Genomic DNA, 17,763 nt, shown 5'->3' with positions numbered 1-17,763 from the left:
TGAATTGTTAAGGATTTTCTTTAATAATTCAGCATATCTTACTTGTAGACATATAGATTGAAATGTCTAGCATGTAATTAGTAGCTCAGAAGAGAACTTAGGGAAAGATAAACAGAGCTGGGATCATCTTCATGGGTGTGACAAGTAAAGTCATGACATTGAATAAGACAGCCAAAGGGGACAGTATAAGGTTGAATGCCAGAAAAAAAATTGACATAGATAAGAACTCAAGGAATTACTTAGATTCAGCCACTGAACAATCATGGTAATCACTGCAGTAAAACAAAACAAACTAAATTCTTTATATATTATTTTTGCCATGTGTTCTATTTTAGATGTTCTAGGTGCTTGAAATACAAACACCCATATCTTACTCTGTGTCTTGGTTAATTTCCCCTCACATTTACTTAATACATGCTTTTTGTTTTTGATCCTATTATTGAATGTGAAAAGATTACAGACAGCCTCATATCAATACAATATCACAAAGTACTGCACTCTGCTTTAACATTTTTGCCTAGTAATAAATTTATTACTCCAGCAAGTTAATTTGCTTGGTGTGATTTTTTTTGTACTAGCTTTTTTAGACACTCCATTTTAGATCTAGGCTTTTCAACAGCGGCACTACTAACATTTGGATGGCATAATATTTTGTTCTGAGGGCTGCTCTGTGTGTTGTAAGATGTTTAGCAACATATCTGGTCTCTGCTCACCAGATGCCAGCAGCACCCCCACTTCCAGTTATGACAATCATAAACATGTTCACACAGTGGCAAATGTCTCCTGGGAGGCAAAATCACCTCCTAACTGCTTGCCCTTTGAAAACCACTCCTTTAGATTGATGGGTTCAGAACACACTACCCCAAAATATGGCATCTTGGCATTTCAGGAAACAGCAGAACCAGGAAGTCCACTCTGTGAGCTTCTCCCACCCTTCTCCCCCGAAGCAGGCCATAAAAAAGAATCCTCTGCCTTTTCTATAAAGTAGGTCATAAGAACCTTCATTCCAGAAGTAGCCTCAAAGACAGAGACAGCAATAAGAAATGGAGCATACAAGCTTTGGTAAGTTCCCTATAGTTGATTGTTTTAGTTCATACTCCTTTTTGTACAACTGTATTTCTACATGACTGTCTACTTTTCATCAACCTTAAGCATAAAAATACACATTTCTCCGTTGCTTTGATTCTTCATTTCTGAAGACTCTTTTCATGTTAATTTATATTGAATAAATCTATGTGTTTTTCTTTTGTTATTCTGTCTTTTGTTATAGGACTGTCAAGCATAAACCTATCTATGGGTGAGAAAAGGAATCTCTTCTCTCCTATGAGATATGTCACTTGTATATAAGCATTTAATTGGAATTTGCCATTTTCAGAAACTGAGTCATTTTTGTCTTTCAATAAGTAGATTTATCTCAACATACTTCATTTTATTCTGGCCCCTAATTACATATTTTTCTTGCCTATATATCTTTTTTTTTGTATTTTCTGTTAAATGGAGTGTCTTGTGTTAAATGGAGTGTGTGTGTGTGTGTGTGTATGTATTTTCTTTTTCTGACAAGTTAGTAGATTTTCAATATGTTTTTCATTTTTCTAAGGGTTATAATCAGAACTTTGTATCATCTGCTGAAATTTTAACAGATAAAATATCAGCTTGACTATATTGATTCTCAGATACAAACCATTTTTAAAAATAAACATGTTCATACTTCCTTCCACTTTTGATAACAAGTGTATTTTTTAGTTTCTTTTTAATCTTATTTTCCATTCATTTTCTTAGAATTAGTGAGAGCTATGATTCTGTGATCTGCCTTTCCCAGAAGACTTCTTCATCACCTTGAACTTTTATATTCCCATATATCATTTAAAAGCCTAGTACTATACATAGTTGAATTACTATTGGACAATAGATCGTTGCATCAAATAATTAATTCTTATTTATATGTCCATTTTCTTCTAGGCCGACCCCAGTGATAAAGAGCTTTCCTAAAGAGTTGTCACTTTGGTTATGCTGGTAAGACATGAGTACATAAATAAGAACAAAACTAAGCAGATATGTCACAGCTAAGATACTTTAGACAAATTCTAACAGCAAAATGTATTGAAGGATAAAGGGTATGTAGGCTGAGTTTGAAAAATGGTATTTTCTCTGAAAAGCCTGGTCTATTTTTCAATCTGGATCTTTTCAATATATGCAGAAAAAAATTGGTAGTGGAGGAAGGTAGGGGTGATAGTGTGTCAGCACATGTGTGGCCCTAAGAGTTGTTACAATATCAAAATACTTCTCAGTACAGACTTTGTTCCCTGACTTCCTCAGTGCCCTGATTCCTCCAGACTCCCCCAACCCCTCACATAGGTCAACCCCTACAGTCTCACCACTATGAAACAATGAAAAAATTAATGCCTATGAGTTCAGGGGGCCTCAGGCACCCTGATCTATTACTATAGCTTTCTATTCTATTTGATAGTGCCTGTGCTAATTAGAATTTTAAATTACAAAATTTAAAATTATCCCTAGAAGTGAGCATGGCTGTGAGAGTCTTGTTTCCTATTAGATAATAATAATAGATGATTAATAGATAGGTGATAGATAGATAGATCAATTGATCTTTAGCTAGAATTAAGCATGCTTCAACTCTACTTCCCATCAGATAAAGAATGTGTGTGCCTGTGCACATACACATAATATTGAAGTGTGAGGAACCTTTCACAAGGAAAGTTATCATCCACCTTACTTCCAATTAGCATACAGCTAAATGTTTAATTCTCTTGCCTAAAAAAACACATAACTCTCTTTTTTTTTTTTTTTTTTTTGAGACGGAGTTTCACTCATTACCCAGGCTGGAGTGCAATGGCGCGATCTCGGCTCACCCCAACCTCCACCTCCTGGGTTCAGGCAATTCTCCTGCCTCAGCCTCCTGAGTAGCTGGGATTACAGGCACATGCCACCACGCCCAGCTAATTTTTTGTATTTTTAGTAGAGACGGGGTTTCACCATGTTGACCAGGATGGTCTCGATCTCTTGACCTCGTGATCCACCCGCCTCGGCCTCCCAAAGTGCTGGGATTACAGGCTTGAGCCACCGCGCCCAGCCCCAAAACACATAACTCTCAAAAAGTGAGATTTACATTTGTGAAGTCTCTGGACACATCATCCTTAAACCTGGCATTATTATATATCAGACATTAAAATTGGTCCAAAGGCAAACATGATTCAGAACAATCATGTGACATATAATTCATAGAGACCTCAAAGAACTAGAGAAAATATGAATCGTATGGCAGTAATTAAAGGAAAAAAATAAGAATTACAGGGAAAATTTCCAAATGCTTCCACTATGGTTTTCTTATCTAAGGAGCAAATGCCCTCAAGGCACTGACAACAGATTAAGAACTTACATTCTGGGGTCACTACGGGAAACCGATGATCTCCAAAGCCCTAGCAAAAACAAGCACTGAACACGAACACTTTCAAAAACACAAAAGCATGTCTTATCATTGTTAAAAGAAAAATCTTTAGATAAATTAATTTTAGCAGAGTTTAAACGAGCAAAGAGACAATTCATGAATGAGGCAGCACCCTAAACCAGTAATGGTTTGGAGAGCTCCACCCAGCAATATGGGCAGGCAATATTTACAGACAGAAAAAATAACAAACAAAAATAGTGTCATTGGTTACTGTTCCTCCTGTGCCTTATTTGGACATGTCTGAGGAGTTGGTAGCCTGTCATTGGCTGAAAGCCCAGCTGCTAAGATTGGCCAAGACTCAGCTACTTGTTACAAGAATATACTATTAATTTAGGTTGCAGTTTGTTTACATACTAAGTTAGATTGCAGTTTACTGAAAATGGGGCAGCATTAGGTCAAATTCCGTTAGTATGAATTTAATCTAAATAGTAGGATATAATTAAGTCATTGCATTTAGTTTACTCTAAAAATAGTGCCATTCAAAAAAAAAAACACTATTGACCTTTTCTCCAATTTGTACTTTACATTTTCTAATATTTTATATAGAAATAAATATAAATAAATATATATATTTAATTTTTTAGTCCAAGTATTAGAAGATAACTATTGAGAATTTTTCAGTTCATAGATAATATACCTTTAATCATTTCATATTTCACTTTGAGATGATTCACTACTAATATACATTGAAATATCTTTGTAATACATTTATTCTGAGGATTTTATTAACTCATTATTTCTTTCACTCTTTAATATCCCCTAGCATATCTTGCAGTAAACACCTCTTAAGTTATGTGAAGGATTTTACATATACTTTGCTTCATACATGACACAAGAAAAACCAAAATTATTCCAAACTTAAAAACAGATAAACAAAAGAAAAAACAAACTTTGTTCCAAACTGGGAATAAAAACCAACCTGATGTTACTTAATGTTAAAAATTAGAGTTCTTTAGAAAAGATGACAAACTTTTTTACTAGTTTCAGGTACTAAACATAGCTTGAGAACTTTAGTATAATTTAAGCTTTTTAATCAGCTACTTGACAGAAATCAATCATCACACCTCAGTTTAATCACAAGCCCTCAGACCAAAAATGGCAAACAAATAAAGTTTTGTAAATAGTTTTAAAACATACAACCCTATGTTTACTGAACTTCTTTATTGTTCTAAATTAAGAGCACAGTTTGATAAAGAGAAAGGCTGGCAAAAAAAAGCACACACAAAAATTAAGGTAAAAGGGGGTAACATGCATAGCAGCTGGAAAAACAGGACAACTCTGATTTTTGCATAAAATATGTCTTTTGCATTATTTAGATATTACAATATTCCATTCACAGGAAATGTGGTGCTGTGGAGCAGCACACCATAAATTTTACAGCTGTACATGTACCTCTTTGCATTCAAATAAATCGACTGGTCGCCACTGAATAAGCACAGCTTACGTTTTGCTCTTATCCTGGCTATCTACAAATGTTACACGACACCTTTAAATTTTAAGATTAAGTTGTCATTGTCAGTTCTTATAACAGATTTTCTTACTCTTAAGTTTCTGGGAACGGAAGAGAACATAGGGTAATGTTAATTTCTCTGCCACACAGCTCTGCTTTCTCAATAATTCAGACTTTCACTATACAGGGAAAAAATGAATACCTAATATAAGTATATGGAATCCTGACTCAGCTTTCAGATTGATAGAGTCTACAAATCATCACATTTGATGTTTATGATTCAAAATGTAGGATTGCCTTAAACTAAGGCAATTAGGAAGATAGTTTTTCAGTGACGTTTGTCTTTGTTAAGATTTCTAGGTCCCCATAAGAGCACTTAGTCAGATAATTGCTAAAGCACATACGTGGCTCTAGGAACTATGGAAAAAGTAAATGCCATAGGAAGATTATTTTTTTAATTACCTCATTCATCAGTCTACTGTAAGAGATGGCAAATTTGAAACTAAAGGTCACAGGCTGTTTTAGATGCATGGACTTAAAAATTAGAGAAAGTCATCAATAAAACTTAGTTCTTATTCATTATAATCATTTCATTTATGAAATTTCCAAAAGGTGAATGGAATTTTTAAGCCCATGAAAAATGAATTTTTGTCACCTTAGCCCCAGAGTGGCTCAGGGTCAGAGAAGGCAGAACCACCATAAGTTAATAATGGTTTACACACTCCTGTCCCTGAAAGGAGTGGAAATTATTGTCTAGAATTTGAGTTTATTACATCGTATACCAGGATGATGGGTTTAAGAGTGTGTGTGTGTGTGTGTGTGTGTGTCCACATGTGTGTGTTTGCCCTGGAAAACTACTATATCACTTCCCCTAAACAAACTCTTAATCAGGGGTTATAGCTTGTTTGTCTTAGAAGTGGGTCCACAGGATGTTTACAAGAGGATTCATTTCCTAGCCTTCCTCACATGACTCCTGATTTTCCATGAAGTAATAACTATGCCTTCATTTAACTCAACTGTAGAATTATTAGGTTGGTGCAAAAGTCATTGCAGTTTTTGCCATTTAAAAGTAATGCCCAAAACCGCAATTACTTTTGCACTGATCTACTTCTTTCATATTCCTTACCTTTAGTCTCTCCAAGCTTCTGTTTCTTTATCTGTAAACTGGAGAGAATAATGCCACTTAACACATATGTTAAAATCAAAAGAAATAAACAGGTGCAGATGTACATTCTAAAACAAAGTACCATATAGATTTTTTTTTTTGAGATGGAGTCTTGCACTGTAACCCAGGCTGGAGTACAATGGCATGATCTCAGCTCACTGCAACCTCCACCTCCTGGATTCAATCAATTCTCCTGCCTCAGTCTCCCAAGTAGCTAGGATTACAGGCACCAGCCACCACGACTGGCTGTTTTGTATTTTTAGTAGAGACAGGGTTTCACTATGTTCCCTAGGCTGGTCCCGAGCTCCTGACCTCGTGATCCGCCTGCCTCGGCCTCCCAAAGTGCTGGGATTACAGGCGTGAGCCATCGTGCCCTGCCCAGATATGCTATTTTTAAAAAGGCAAAACAGAATGTGTAAAAGCAAGCAATAAAATGTGGGGAATTTAATGACAGTGTAACAAGGAACCAAAAAATTATGATTTCTCAATCCTTATTCTATATCTCTTGGTATTTAGAGTGAAAATTTTTAAATTTCGACCTAGCAATCTTGAGGAAGAAACTTGATAACTGATAATATATGAGACCATTACCTAAGTGAAATATCCTATATGTTCAAGAAAGTATAGAGAAATAAAATAAATTTTAAAGTGAATGACTGCTGTAGTTTTATAGATCCTCCAAACCAAACTAGTCTCAGATCTCACCTACATCATTTCTCTCATTTCCTTTTGGCCTAATTAATCAAAATCCTTCCTAGAATGTTCATTTCTGGCGAATATGTCTTCCTGAATATGAATAAGAAATAAAATAACATTTGATGTTTGAAATTATGGGATAATCTCAATGACGGAAATAGATGAGCAAGAAAAGGGAACGAATGCCTGATTCATTATATTCATGAAGATGTCAAATGTTTATATAGCCATTATCTGGGAAAGAGAAAACCATAAGACTTCCAGATCTTCTCTGGTGAAGTGTGATTCTCGCAACAATCACCAACATGAACATCAAAGGATCGCCATGGAAAGGTATGTGCGACAACTCACTGGGTTGGTTTTATCAACACTCCTGTGGGGGGATTAATGTGAAATTTTAACTAATAACAGGAGGTTGCAGGTTTACAGGGTTTAGAAGCACAATCTAATAATTGGTCTAGGAAGCAATCACCATAGAATGGAACAACGGTTCTCAAACAGGGGAATCTCCTCTTCTCCCCGAGGCATTTGGCAATGTCAGATGTTTTGGGTTATCTTCATTGAGGTGGAGAAGTGAGAGAAAAGTCCTGTTGGTATCTAATGGATAGAGGTCAGGGATGCTAAGCATCCTTCAAGGCATAGAACAGCCCCCAGAACCAGGATTTATTCAACTCAAAATGCCAATAATATCAGGATTGAGAAACTCTGAACTAGAGTAAGACTCAAAGAGTCAACGGATCCAATTTGTCACGACTCTCAAAGGCAGAAAGTAACTTTTTCTGGTTGACAGGCCTCTAATGTGGATTAGCCAACTCAAATCAACCTGATGAAACTTTCAATTGTGAAGCCATAAAATAGACAATAATAACACAATTTTCTATTCTTTGTCAATTCGGTTCAAGCCAAATGACATTTCAAAAGGAAAAACGGCTGCCTAGTAATAACTAATCACTTTTACTTTCTTAGTTGACATTTGCAAGGAAAATAAATTAGTAACAACCATAAAATTTGTTTCTAATGAAACAAGGAACAGAAACATTAGTCTATTTTATCTCTTCTTGGGCTTTAAAAATCCCTTCCATGCTAAATGTGCACATAAATGTACTCAGAGTTACAGAACATTTATCCAGTTGTGAATTTCCTAGAGATACTGTTCCAATTTCTCTATCTACAAAGCACATTTTATTTATACATGTAGATAAAATATACATTTGGTTTCATCATATGATTGTAGCATGCATAAAATAAACTTTTTGGAAGTATTATGTTTTTGAACAATTAAAAGTCTATAATAGGAATCATCTCAAACAAAACTTTTATTTTACAATTAAAAGGTTTAGTCACTTCCTACACTAAACAACTTTTTAGGTATTTTTGAGTGTTTAGGTTTAGGTACTTTTTCACAAACTAATCTTTAGCATTTACCTAGTTTTATCTCAGACATTTCCAATTGCATTTATTAAAGGTTTTGAGGAAGTTAAGTTTTGTGATAAACATAGTTTTATATTGGGTATTCTTTTGGGGTAGTGCCACTGAAGTTAACCAGTGATTTTAATTTGGTAGCTATATATTGTTTCTTATCTTTTGAAGGTATAAATTATTGATGGCCAGGCACGGTGGCTCATGCCTGTAATCCCAGCACTTTGGGGGGCCAAGGTGGGTGGATCATGAGGTCAGGAGTTCGAGACCAGCCTGACCAACATGGTGAAACCCCGTCCCTACTAAAAATATAAAAAAAAATTAGCCGGGTGTGGTGGCATGGACCTGTAATCCCAGCTACTCACAAGGCTGAGGCAGGAAAATCTCTTGAATCTGGGAGGCGGAGATTGCAGTGAGCCGAGATCACACCACTGCACGCCAGCCTGGGTAACAGGGCAAAACTCTGCCTAAAAAAAAAAAAGTATAAATTGTTGATATGTTACAGGGCTGTAACTGTCCATTTGCTGAGATAGCAAATTGAGGACGAAGCCATCTCTGATCATTGTCAAAGCTTTGAAAACCTTCAACAGTGGTCAGAGTGTTTTGTAATTAGAGTAGGAAAAGTGGATAAAATCAAGTTTTCTGGTGCCTCTGTTGTGATGCAGTCAATCCAAGGCAAAGAACTTGTTCTTCATAAGTGATGGCAACAACCTATGCAAACACTGAGCCATCACGGCTACTGATGTGGTCCCCATTACACAGATGCAGACTGAGAGCCCACAGGTGTGTGCGATGTGACAAGAGGACATGCACAGACCGCGGTATTGGCATCTTGCCTCTCTCACTCACTAATAACAGGACTTGAGGAAAATCACTTAACCTTCCTCAGCCATCTGTTTCATCAATAGAATTTGATGATAATTGCAATGACCCAGTGTATCTCACAAGGTTATTATGAAGCACAAATATAGAAAAAAAAATTTAGTGCTTTTGGCAGAGTGTCAAACAAATGTATGGGATTATGAAGATCTAAACTACAGCATTATTTTTATGTTAGAATTCTCTTCATACTCAGTATTCGCCATCAAACAATCATGTGTTTATTCTTATCAGGCAGGAAGATAAATCAAAGTGATCCACTGAGCTGTTTTTGTTATATTAGTGTCTAAAATGTAAATATCAGACACACCTAGTAAAAAAAAAATACAAACCCTTGGAAAGCCTGACTGCTGAAAATCTGCAGAAACTCCCAAGACATTAAACTATCTTAAGAGAATGATCCAAACACCCTATCTCAGAACTAATTTAAGTTCCTAAAGTTTGCAAAGTACAAAAGCACTTCTAGAAGACACACAAAAATGCAGGAAGTCACCCACTTCTCAAACTATCTATTTGTGCAAACCTCATTGCATATCTACATTTACACAGTGGAAGACGTTGATTCTTCCCCCATCCTGGCAATTGCAATACCAAATCAGGCAGCTGAGGACAGTGGGGAGCGATAAGGCTGCCCCCGGCAGGATTACTGTGGAAAACCTCTGTGGAATAGATCATCTCAGAGTGGCTCTCGCTCTTACGTAAACAGGGTCCCTCCTGCTGCTGCTGGTATCAAACCTGCTTCTGTGCCAGAGCGTGACCCCCTTGCCCATCTGTCCCAGCGGGGCTGTCAGATGCCAGGTGACCCTTCGAGACCTCTTTGACCGCGCCGTCGTGCTGTCCCACTACATCCATAACCTCTCCTCAGAAATGTTCAGCGAATTCGTAAGTACCGTGCTTCGGGCTTCCTCCCTGAAGGAGTCTTCGAATGAACCACAGGGCTATCCTACATTTTCACCTAGAACACCTCCTGAGCCCAATTTCAAAGGATACACTTTAACTTGTGAAAGAAGACATCAGCTCCTAACATGTGGAACAAGAGGAAAGGGATGGTGCCATAAAATCTCAAAGATTCTCAAAGAATATAATGATTTTTAAATTTTTTCTTTAACTCACCTTATTTTTTAAAACTAAAACAAAAATTAAACACCGGACCTAAAGCATGCTTAGGTGGGGCTGAGGAGAAGGAAGAGTGTTGATTTCTTGTTATTTGAACGTAGGGGTCAGACTCCACAGGCATTCTTCACTTAGCAAGGAATACATATCCAGTAATGAAGAACTGCGCTGCAGCGAACTGGGTGGATTGAATAGAATTAAATTGAGCTGAATCCATATTGGGGAAAATAAACAAATAATAACTTTTCAAAAACCCCAAAATGCTGGAAATCATTTGTCTGAGATTTTCAGTCTATGGCTTTATAATTACAATAAAGGGCTAATTTAAAATTGGAAACCAGGACTTTTTTCCTTCTTTCCCTCCCTTCCTTTCCTTCCTTCCTTCCTTCCTCCCTCACTCACTTCTTTCCTACCTTTGGTCCTTCCTTCCTTCCCTCCTTCCTTCCCTCCCTCCCTCTCTTCCTTCCTTTCCTTCTTCCTTCCTACCTTCCTTTCTTCCCTCCCTCCTTTCCTTGCTTCCTTCCTTTGTTTCTTCCTTCTCTCCCTTCCCTCCCTCCCTGCTTCCTTCCTTCCTTTCCTCCCTCTGTCCCTCCTTCCTTCCTTTCTTCCTTTCTTCCCTCCCTCCTTCCTTCCCTCCTTCCTTCCCTCTTTTCTTCCTTCCTTCCTTCCTCTCTTTTCTTTTTCAGTAATATGTACTCTATTTCCGATTAACCTGTTTTGGAAATCATAGGTTAACTCTTCTAGGTCAATCAAGAAGCAAACAATCGATTGGTGCTTTAATAAATCAAGGGCCCCCGTAGAGACTAAATTTGCATTCATAAAAGTATTTTTTCCCTCTGATTTCTCTTTCATCCTCCATTTTTGACTGGCCATCTTCTGTCTTCCAAACCTTCCTAGTAATTCTTTTACACTTTTATAAGTTTTACTAAGGACTACTCTTTCCTGTCAGTGTGCTAGCTCCTTTTTTATCCTGTTTTTCTCCTCAGTCCATTGTTTATAGTTCCTAAAATTGTGTGCCCTGTGTTTCTGACTTATTTTGTTGTGATCAAAACAAAAGTTGTATTCCATGTCTTGGATAAACTTGGTAAGGTACAGGTGTGTGGGCTCAGAAACTTTTTAGAGAACAGTTAGATTTTCTAATGCCTATTAACAGAAGTCTATCAATTTGGACCCACAGTAAATAAGAGATTAAATGAATAAAGGTAAATATATTTGTACTATGGCATTTGGCTCAAACACTGAAGAAAGATGATTCTCAATACAACATTTAATGTTTCATATTTTTGCTATTTTTAGCATCTGCTTTCCAAACAGTGACTTGTGTGACTGTGTGAACAGTGAAAATAAACAAGGGAATTGCCAAGAAGGGAAGAGATTGAGATTTAGAAAAATTAGATGAAAAAATTAGTTTATAGAGATAATGGGTGGGAAGTAGGCAAAAGGGTTACTTTCTTAACTCTTTAGTTTTCATTTTTATGTATGTAGTTCTAATTTTAAAAAATTACACATCTGTCAAGTGTATTAGTATTCTGGTAGTAGATTCATTTATTCAATGCCCAAACAACCCCAACTAATTGAATTTGTTTCATTATTTCTAGGATAAACGGTATACCCAAGGCCGGGGGTTCATTAGCAAGGCCATCAACAGCTGTCACACTTCTTCCCTCGCTACCCCCGAAGACAAGGAGCAAGCCCAGCAGATCAGTGTGAGTCCTTCATCCAGGTTTTGCACCAAAACAACCAAGGCAGTGCATGTGTGTTATCATGGTGACAGGTTATTAAAGGTGCTGTAATAGCTAGTGGCAATTGTACATGCAGCAAAAAATATAGGAAGAATAAGCAATCAAAAAATTATATAGTTGATGAAATATGAGTCAAATCAAATGCTAAGTAAAGATGGTAGCAGCCACCTAGATAGTAGATCCATAAATTGTCCTTGCAGATAACATCACTTTAACCAATGCCTCATTGCTAAGATTGCATATGAAAGTTTGAACTGAATTGGACTTCTATGGATAAATATACATTTATGCATATGTAAGAAAAACAAATGCAGTTTTATTTATTACATGTTACTAGTGACTCCTACATCAACAGCGTGTTACGTTACTGACCCCTGCACTATCTGAACCATCTCCTCTGGACTTTCAAGACTCTACTCTGGTTCTGTTTCTGCTTCTCTGACGTCTACTTTGTTCTTCACTGAGTCTCTGCCCTCTCTTACTTCTTGGTTAAAAGTCACCACTCCTCTCAAAATAAACAGATCCTGTAAAACATTATGCTTTGCTTTTCACAGCTACAACAATCGCCACTGTTCTGATGACTACGAAGTCTGTATATCAAGCCCCAATCATGTATCTCAGCTTCAATCCTCTATTGTTATAATCTCTCCCTTTTGGTTGTCCACCATAATCGGTCTTAACATGATTTAAAACAAACATCTTTATGTACAGGCCCCCTACGAATACAATGTATTCTCCATTTACAATTTTAGGAATGACACCAACATTTCTGTGTGCTCTGTTCATTAATAATAATTACAATAATAACAGAAGGAGGAAAAAGAGAAAGGGGAGAAGGAGGAGGAAGAGGAAATGTTTACTGAGATCCACAGGTTGAGTTATCACTAATCTGAAATCCCAAATACTCCAGAATCCTAAGTTTTTTGAGCACCTACATGATGCTAAAAAAAAAAAATACTCATTGGAGTATTTCAGATTTCAGATTTTTTAATTAGGAATGTTCAACTTGTGCTACATTGCCAGACACTTTACGGGCATTACTATATTTAATCCTCTAGCACAAGGTACTGTTATTACGCTCACTGAGATAAGGAAACTGAAGCTCAGAGAGGTTATGGAATTTGTACCAGTCACATGGTAAGTAAGTGGTGGGCCTGGGCTTCATTCAGTTCAGAGCCTTTACGCTTAATCATTGTGTTGCAATGCTCCCAGAAGAACTACACTGACACTCACTTTATGGCCTGTACCTCTTTATAGCTCCTTTCTTTCATATCCTAGTACATCTTTCCATTGCAATGTCCATTGATTTCTTCTTTACTCTTCATTTTGTTGCCACTAGACTAGTTCAGAGACATCTACAAAGCAAGCATTTTACATCAGAGATGATCAGCTACTTGGAGTCTCCTACAGGATCCTGGTAGTAAGAAAAAAACTAGGCAGCCAGAACTCCATTGTGAATTCCATGGTCATTCAAGATAGCATTGGTTCCATTTTATTCACCTGCGTAAGCCAAGAGACCAGCCTGCTCTGCTAGCAGCATGGGGCAAGGGGTTGTCTAGATCGAGGAAACCATGTTAATGAATTCCATGTCATCTACAATGTCTCTTTTTTCTAGGATCCAAAATGAAACTACAAATCAAAAATGAATAGTTCAAGGAACAATTTGAATCATTAGTATGAATGAATGCTTGTATGAGAATGATTTGGGCCCCTTGACATGGACCCAGTGGAATCTGTTTCTCATGAGTCAGATACTCTGGGCACCTACTGAGTTCCAGCAAAATTTTAGTTTCTCCCCGGGGACAAGCAAATCAAACAACTACAAAAGATCTTACTAAGTGGACAGATGGTAGAATTTCAGAGGAAAAACAAAATTCTTCATTTTTATCAATTAGAACTCTTATCAGAAAAAGTAGTCATTGAAATAAGCCAGATTTTTTTTTTATTTTAGCAAAGTGTAGGCCAGTAGTTTAAATTTTACATTTCAATACTTTCTGTCACCTAAAGAAAAATATACCTACACATAGGAACAAAAAGAGATATTTTAGTCCAGCCTCTCTAAGCAAAAATCACATGTAACTAAACCCATTGTATTTTACCTATTTTAATGCAATTGTTCTATACGGTTTTGTAGCAAAAAGACTTTCTGAGCCTGATAGTCAGCATACTGCGATCCTGGAATGAGCCTCTGTACCATCTAGTCACGGAAGTACGCGGTATGCAAGAAGCCCCAGAGGCCATCCTATCCAAAGCCATAGAGATTGAGGAGCAAACCAAACGGCTTCTAGAGGGCATGGAGCTGATACTCAGCCAGGTGAGCAGCCTCTTGGTGCTTCTTTGTTTTTCTCATTAATATAAGCGGTGACCTCTGTGATGACAAATATTTCCCTTTGAAAGAAGGAAATTTAGGCATTCCGTATTTTAGACCACTATTAAATAAAGCAAGAGCCCATTCATTCCTAGTCACAGATTCTGATGTAAATGAATCTTAGAGTGCTATGTGACAGGTGCCGTTTTCCCTACACTATACGCAAAACTTCCAAAGACTTGCACCTTCCTGAGGACAGGAAGTTAAGTGTTTTCAAGGGAGAGAAAACTAGAGAATAGAATCTGCAAGATACATGTTTTTCTGCAGAGTAACCCAGGACACCCACTATTGAAAACTTCCCCTCACCAGAGGATGAGAGTGGAAGGGGAGAAAGAAGAAAACCAGAATCAGATTGGATGAGCCCTCAACCACTCAGCCCGATCTGCTGCACAGATGTCAGCACGATGAGACCGTGACATCAATGCACACACGTTGTGTTGATTTCAGGGGGTCCCACGAAGCACTAGATTTCAGGGAGTCACAAAAGAAAGGGGTATATCTTTTCTAGAATATCTTTATTTTGTAATGTATAGAAAGTTGTCTCATTCTAAATTTTTTTTTTTCTTGGGACTCCAAAATCAAAACTCATGTCATTTCATTTAATCTCCCCAAATAATTTGTTATATTTAAATTCTGTTAGTATTTGCAATAGATATCTCTATTCAGATGGGATGATTTCAACATTAGTGAGATACCACCTCAACAGCTTTTTAGGTTTTCAGGGATAATGTATCATCTAAAGAAAAATAAATGATTATAGGAATAATAACAGGAACAATTTCGTATTTCTCTTTTTGTGTACTAAGTACCTGCTATCATGTATCATTTTTGTCATTTTCATGGGAGAAAAATATGTCCAACACAAAGATAAAGCACATTTTAACCTTGAGACGTATGAAATAAATACCTTGATTTTCCAGTTATTTTCTTCATTACTGTAAACCTAATTTCTGAGGTTCCTAATTTGTTCTACAGTACTTCATTTTCTGTTTGCTTTTCTTTACACAGATTTATTCTTGTTCATATAATTATCCCTTACACAGTAAATTTTGTCTTAGGACTCAAGCACCAAAAATTAAAAATAAAAATGTAAAGAAAGTCAATAAATACACACACACACACACACACACACACACACGCACGCACACACTTTAAATTCCCATAGGAAATGCCACATTTAAAAGGTATTCTCACTCTGTAGGAAAAGGTTTAGCAGATCGGTGTCTACATTTGTCCCAGATTTATATACCTAAGAGCTCTCCAAACTAGCTGACATCCCTAAAGTTGCTAAATGGTCACTTGGTCTCTAAGACCTCTGGGCATTCCTGGTTTGCAAAGGCTGCTCTCTGTTGTGCTGTTCAGCCTCCTTTTATCACAGCCATGCCCCTAACCCTACCACACACCCCTCACCACTCAAGGGCTACAGCAAGCAGCCTCCCAACGTTTTGTTTTGTTTTTTAAGACAAGGTCTCACTCTGTCACCCATGCTGGAGTGCAGTGGCATGATCTCGGCTCACTACAACCTCTGCCTCTCCGGTTCAAGAGATCCTTGTGCCTCAGCCTCCCAAGTAGCTGGGACTACAGGCATGCACCAACAGACCCGGCTAATTTTTGTATTTTCAGTAGAGATGGGGTTTCACCACGTTGGTCAGGCTGGTCTCAAACTCCTGACCTCAAGTGATCCACCTGCCTCAGCCTCCCAAAGTGAGCCAGCATCAGCCACCGTACCCAGCCTGTACCTCTTTCTTGTAGGTGCTTTTCCCAGCACCTCCCAGCCCGGGGACCTCAAAAGAAAGCAATTATTTCTCCTAGAAATTTAAGGAAATGAAAATCTCCTGACTGTGTCAGCAGGTTTTCTTAGTCATGGTCATCACTAGATTATCTGTACCCCCAAAGCATCAAGTACAAGTACAATCTTCATCATTTTTAAAGTTTTTGGAACATACACTATTCAGGGACTAGACTGAGTTCAAAGCAGGAAGAAAATAAATGATGTCAGGAAAAGTGAAGCACAAAGGACACATCAGGGACAAGACTCAGGAAGTGAAATAGTTCCTCAGTGAGAGAACCAAAGCTAGCTACTCCGTTGCCTCTTGGTCAAATCCGTGTTGATATTTACGTAGCAACTTTCTATTCTTCATCTGTCTACTTCTGCAGAAACATACTTTCTGTAATCACGTTGATGTCAGAAAACCTAAACATGTATTCTTCTTCCAGTTTTCAAATTAATAGGTTTCTGATACACTGGCCCAGATAAACAAAAATCACTGCCTTTGGCTAAAACTGTACGTTCCTATCTCATTCTCAAATCTTAATTCAACAGTTAGAAAGAACAAGGACATACAAATACTAATAATATGAAGAATAAGTCACTCTTTTTTTGTGGTTAGGTTCATCCTGAAACCAAAGAAAATGAGATCTACTCCGTCTGGTCGGGACTTCCATCCCTGCAGATGGCCGATGAAGAGTCTCGCCTTTTTGCTTATTATAACCTGCTCCACTGCCTACGCAGGGATTCACACAAGATCGACAATTATCTCAAGCTCCTGAAGTGCCGAATCATCCACGACAACAACTGCTGAGCCCACATCCATTTCATCTATTTCTGAGAAGGTCCTTAATGATCCATCCCATTGCAAGCTTCTTTTAGTTTAATCTCTTTTGAACGCATGCTTCGATGTAACAGCTCTCCTCTTAAAAAATAAAAACCGACTCCTGAGAGACAGCAGCATCTAAAATGCCAATTTGTCAAAGTTTCTTCTCTTCATGTAATAGAAAATCAAAAGAAAATCTATCATTCCCATTGAGAAGTTCTTATCAGAATATGTAACAAATAACAGAAGCTAGCCTTGTACGTAAGACAATTAACAGCTTACTTTAAAAAATCACAGTAGATTATTGTGGGTCGAGTTATTAGAATCAAAGAGTTAGATTATGAATCATGCTAGTCATTCGATGAAGATTATTGAATTCTCAGGATTCTTGATGAAAACCAGGCACGCTGTCAGTTAACTTTCAGTGTTATGACAGACAGTATAAGTACTGTGCAATTGCAATGCCTCCAAATAGCATGAAGTTTACTGAGCAGTCTAAAAATTGTTAGGATATAAACATGATACGGCTTTCTCTTTTTCTAATAGCGGTGTTCAATCATGCTCTCCTGAATTCCCATCTCTTTTGCATCATCTTACACACATTTCATGTTCTAGTGATTCTGGGTCTAACAAGTCCAGGTCAGTCAGGTTTCAACTCCATATTTAAATTATTTAATGCTTTACTCCCTCCCTGTGTTGCCTCAAGGGACCCAACAGAGAAGGCCGATGTGGTCAGTTCCTACAACTTTTCTTCCCCCTCCCTCTTGTGGATCTCCGTTCCTCCGGCTGTGTGGGAACAGGATAGAGGATTAGGAGAAATGACAAAGTTCAAACATCACTGACTTAGTACTATTGTGGCCTTCCCCTTGTT

At 37.5% G+C, this 17,763-nt stretch overlaps 1 protein-coding gene across 1 annotated transcript; it reads left to right on the top strand.

Annotated features, from left to right (window-relative positions):
* Positions 1–986: 986 nt before the first annotated feature.
* Positions 987–17,036, top strand: PRL (prolactin). Its single transcript, XM_012458516.2, has 6 exons — positions 987–1,062; positions 6,986–7,110; positions 9,782–9,957; positions 11,787–11,894; positions 14,065–14,244; positions 16,689–17,036. Exons 2-6 carry the CDS (start codon positions 7,083–7,085, stop codon positions 16,878–16,880), a joined length of 684 nt encoding a protein of 227 aa, XP_012313939.1. The 5' UTR covers positions 987–1,062; positions 6,986–7,082; the 3' UTR covers positions 16,881–17,036.
* The last annotated feature ends 727 nt before the right edge of the window (positions 17,037–17,763 follow it).

The sequence above is a fragment of the Aotus nancymaae genome, unplaced genomic scaffold (assembly GCF_030222135.1).
Source record: "Aotus nancymaae isolate 86718 unplaced genomic scaffold, 86718_ANA_hifiasm-v0.15.2.pri h1tg000051l, whole genome shotgun sequence".
Taxonomy (NCBI): Eukaryota; Metazoa; Chordata; class Mammalia; order Primates; family Aotidae; genus Aotus; species Aotus nancymaae.
The sequence above is the reverse complement of the archived record's forward strand: the minus strand, read 5'-3'. Positions and strand labels throughout refer to the sequence as shown.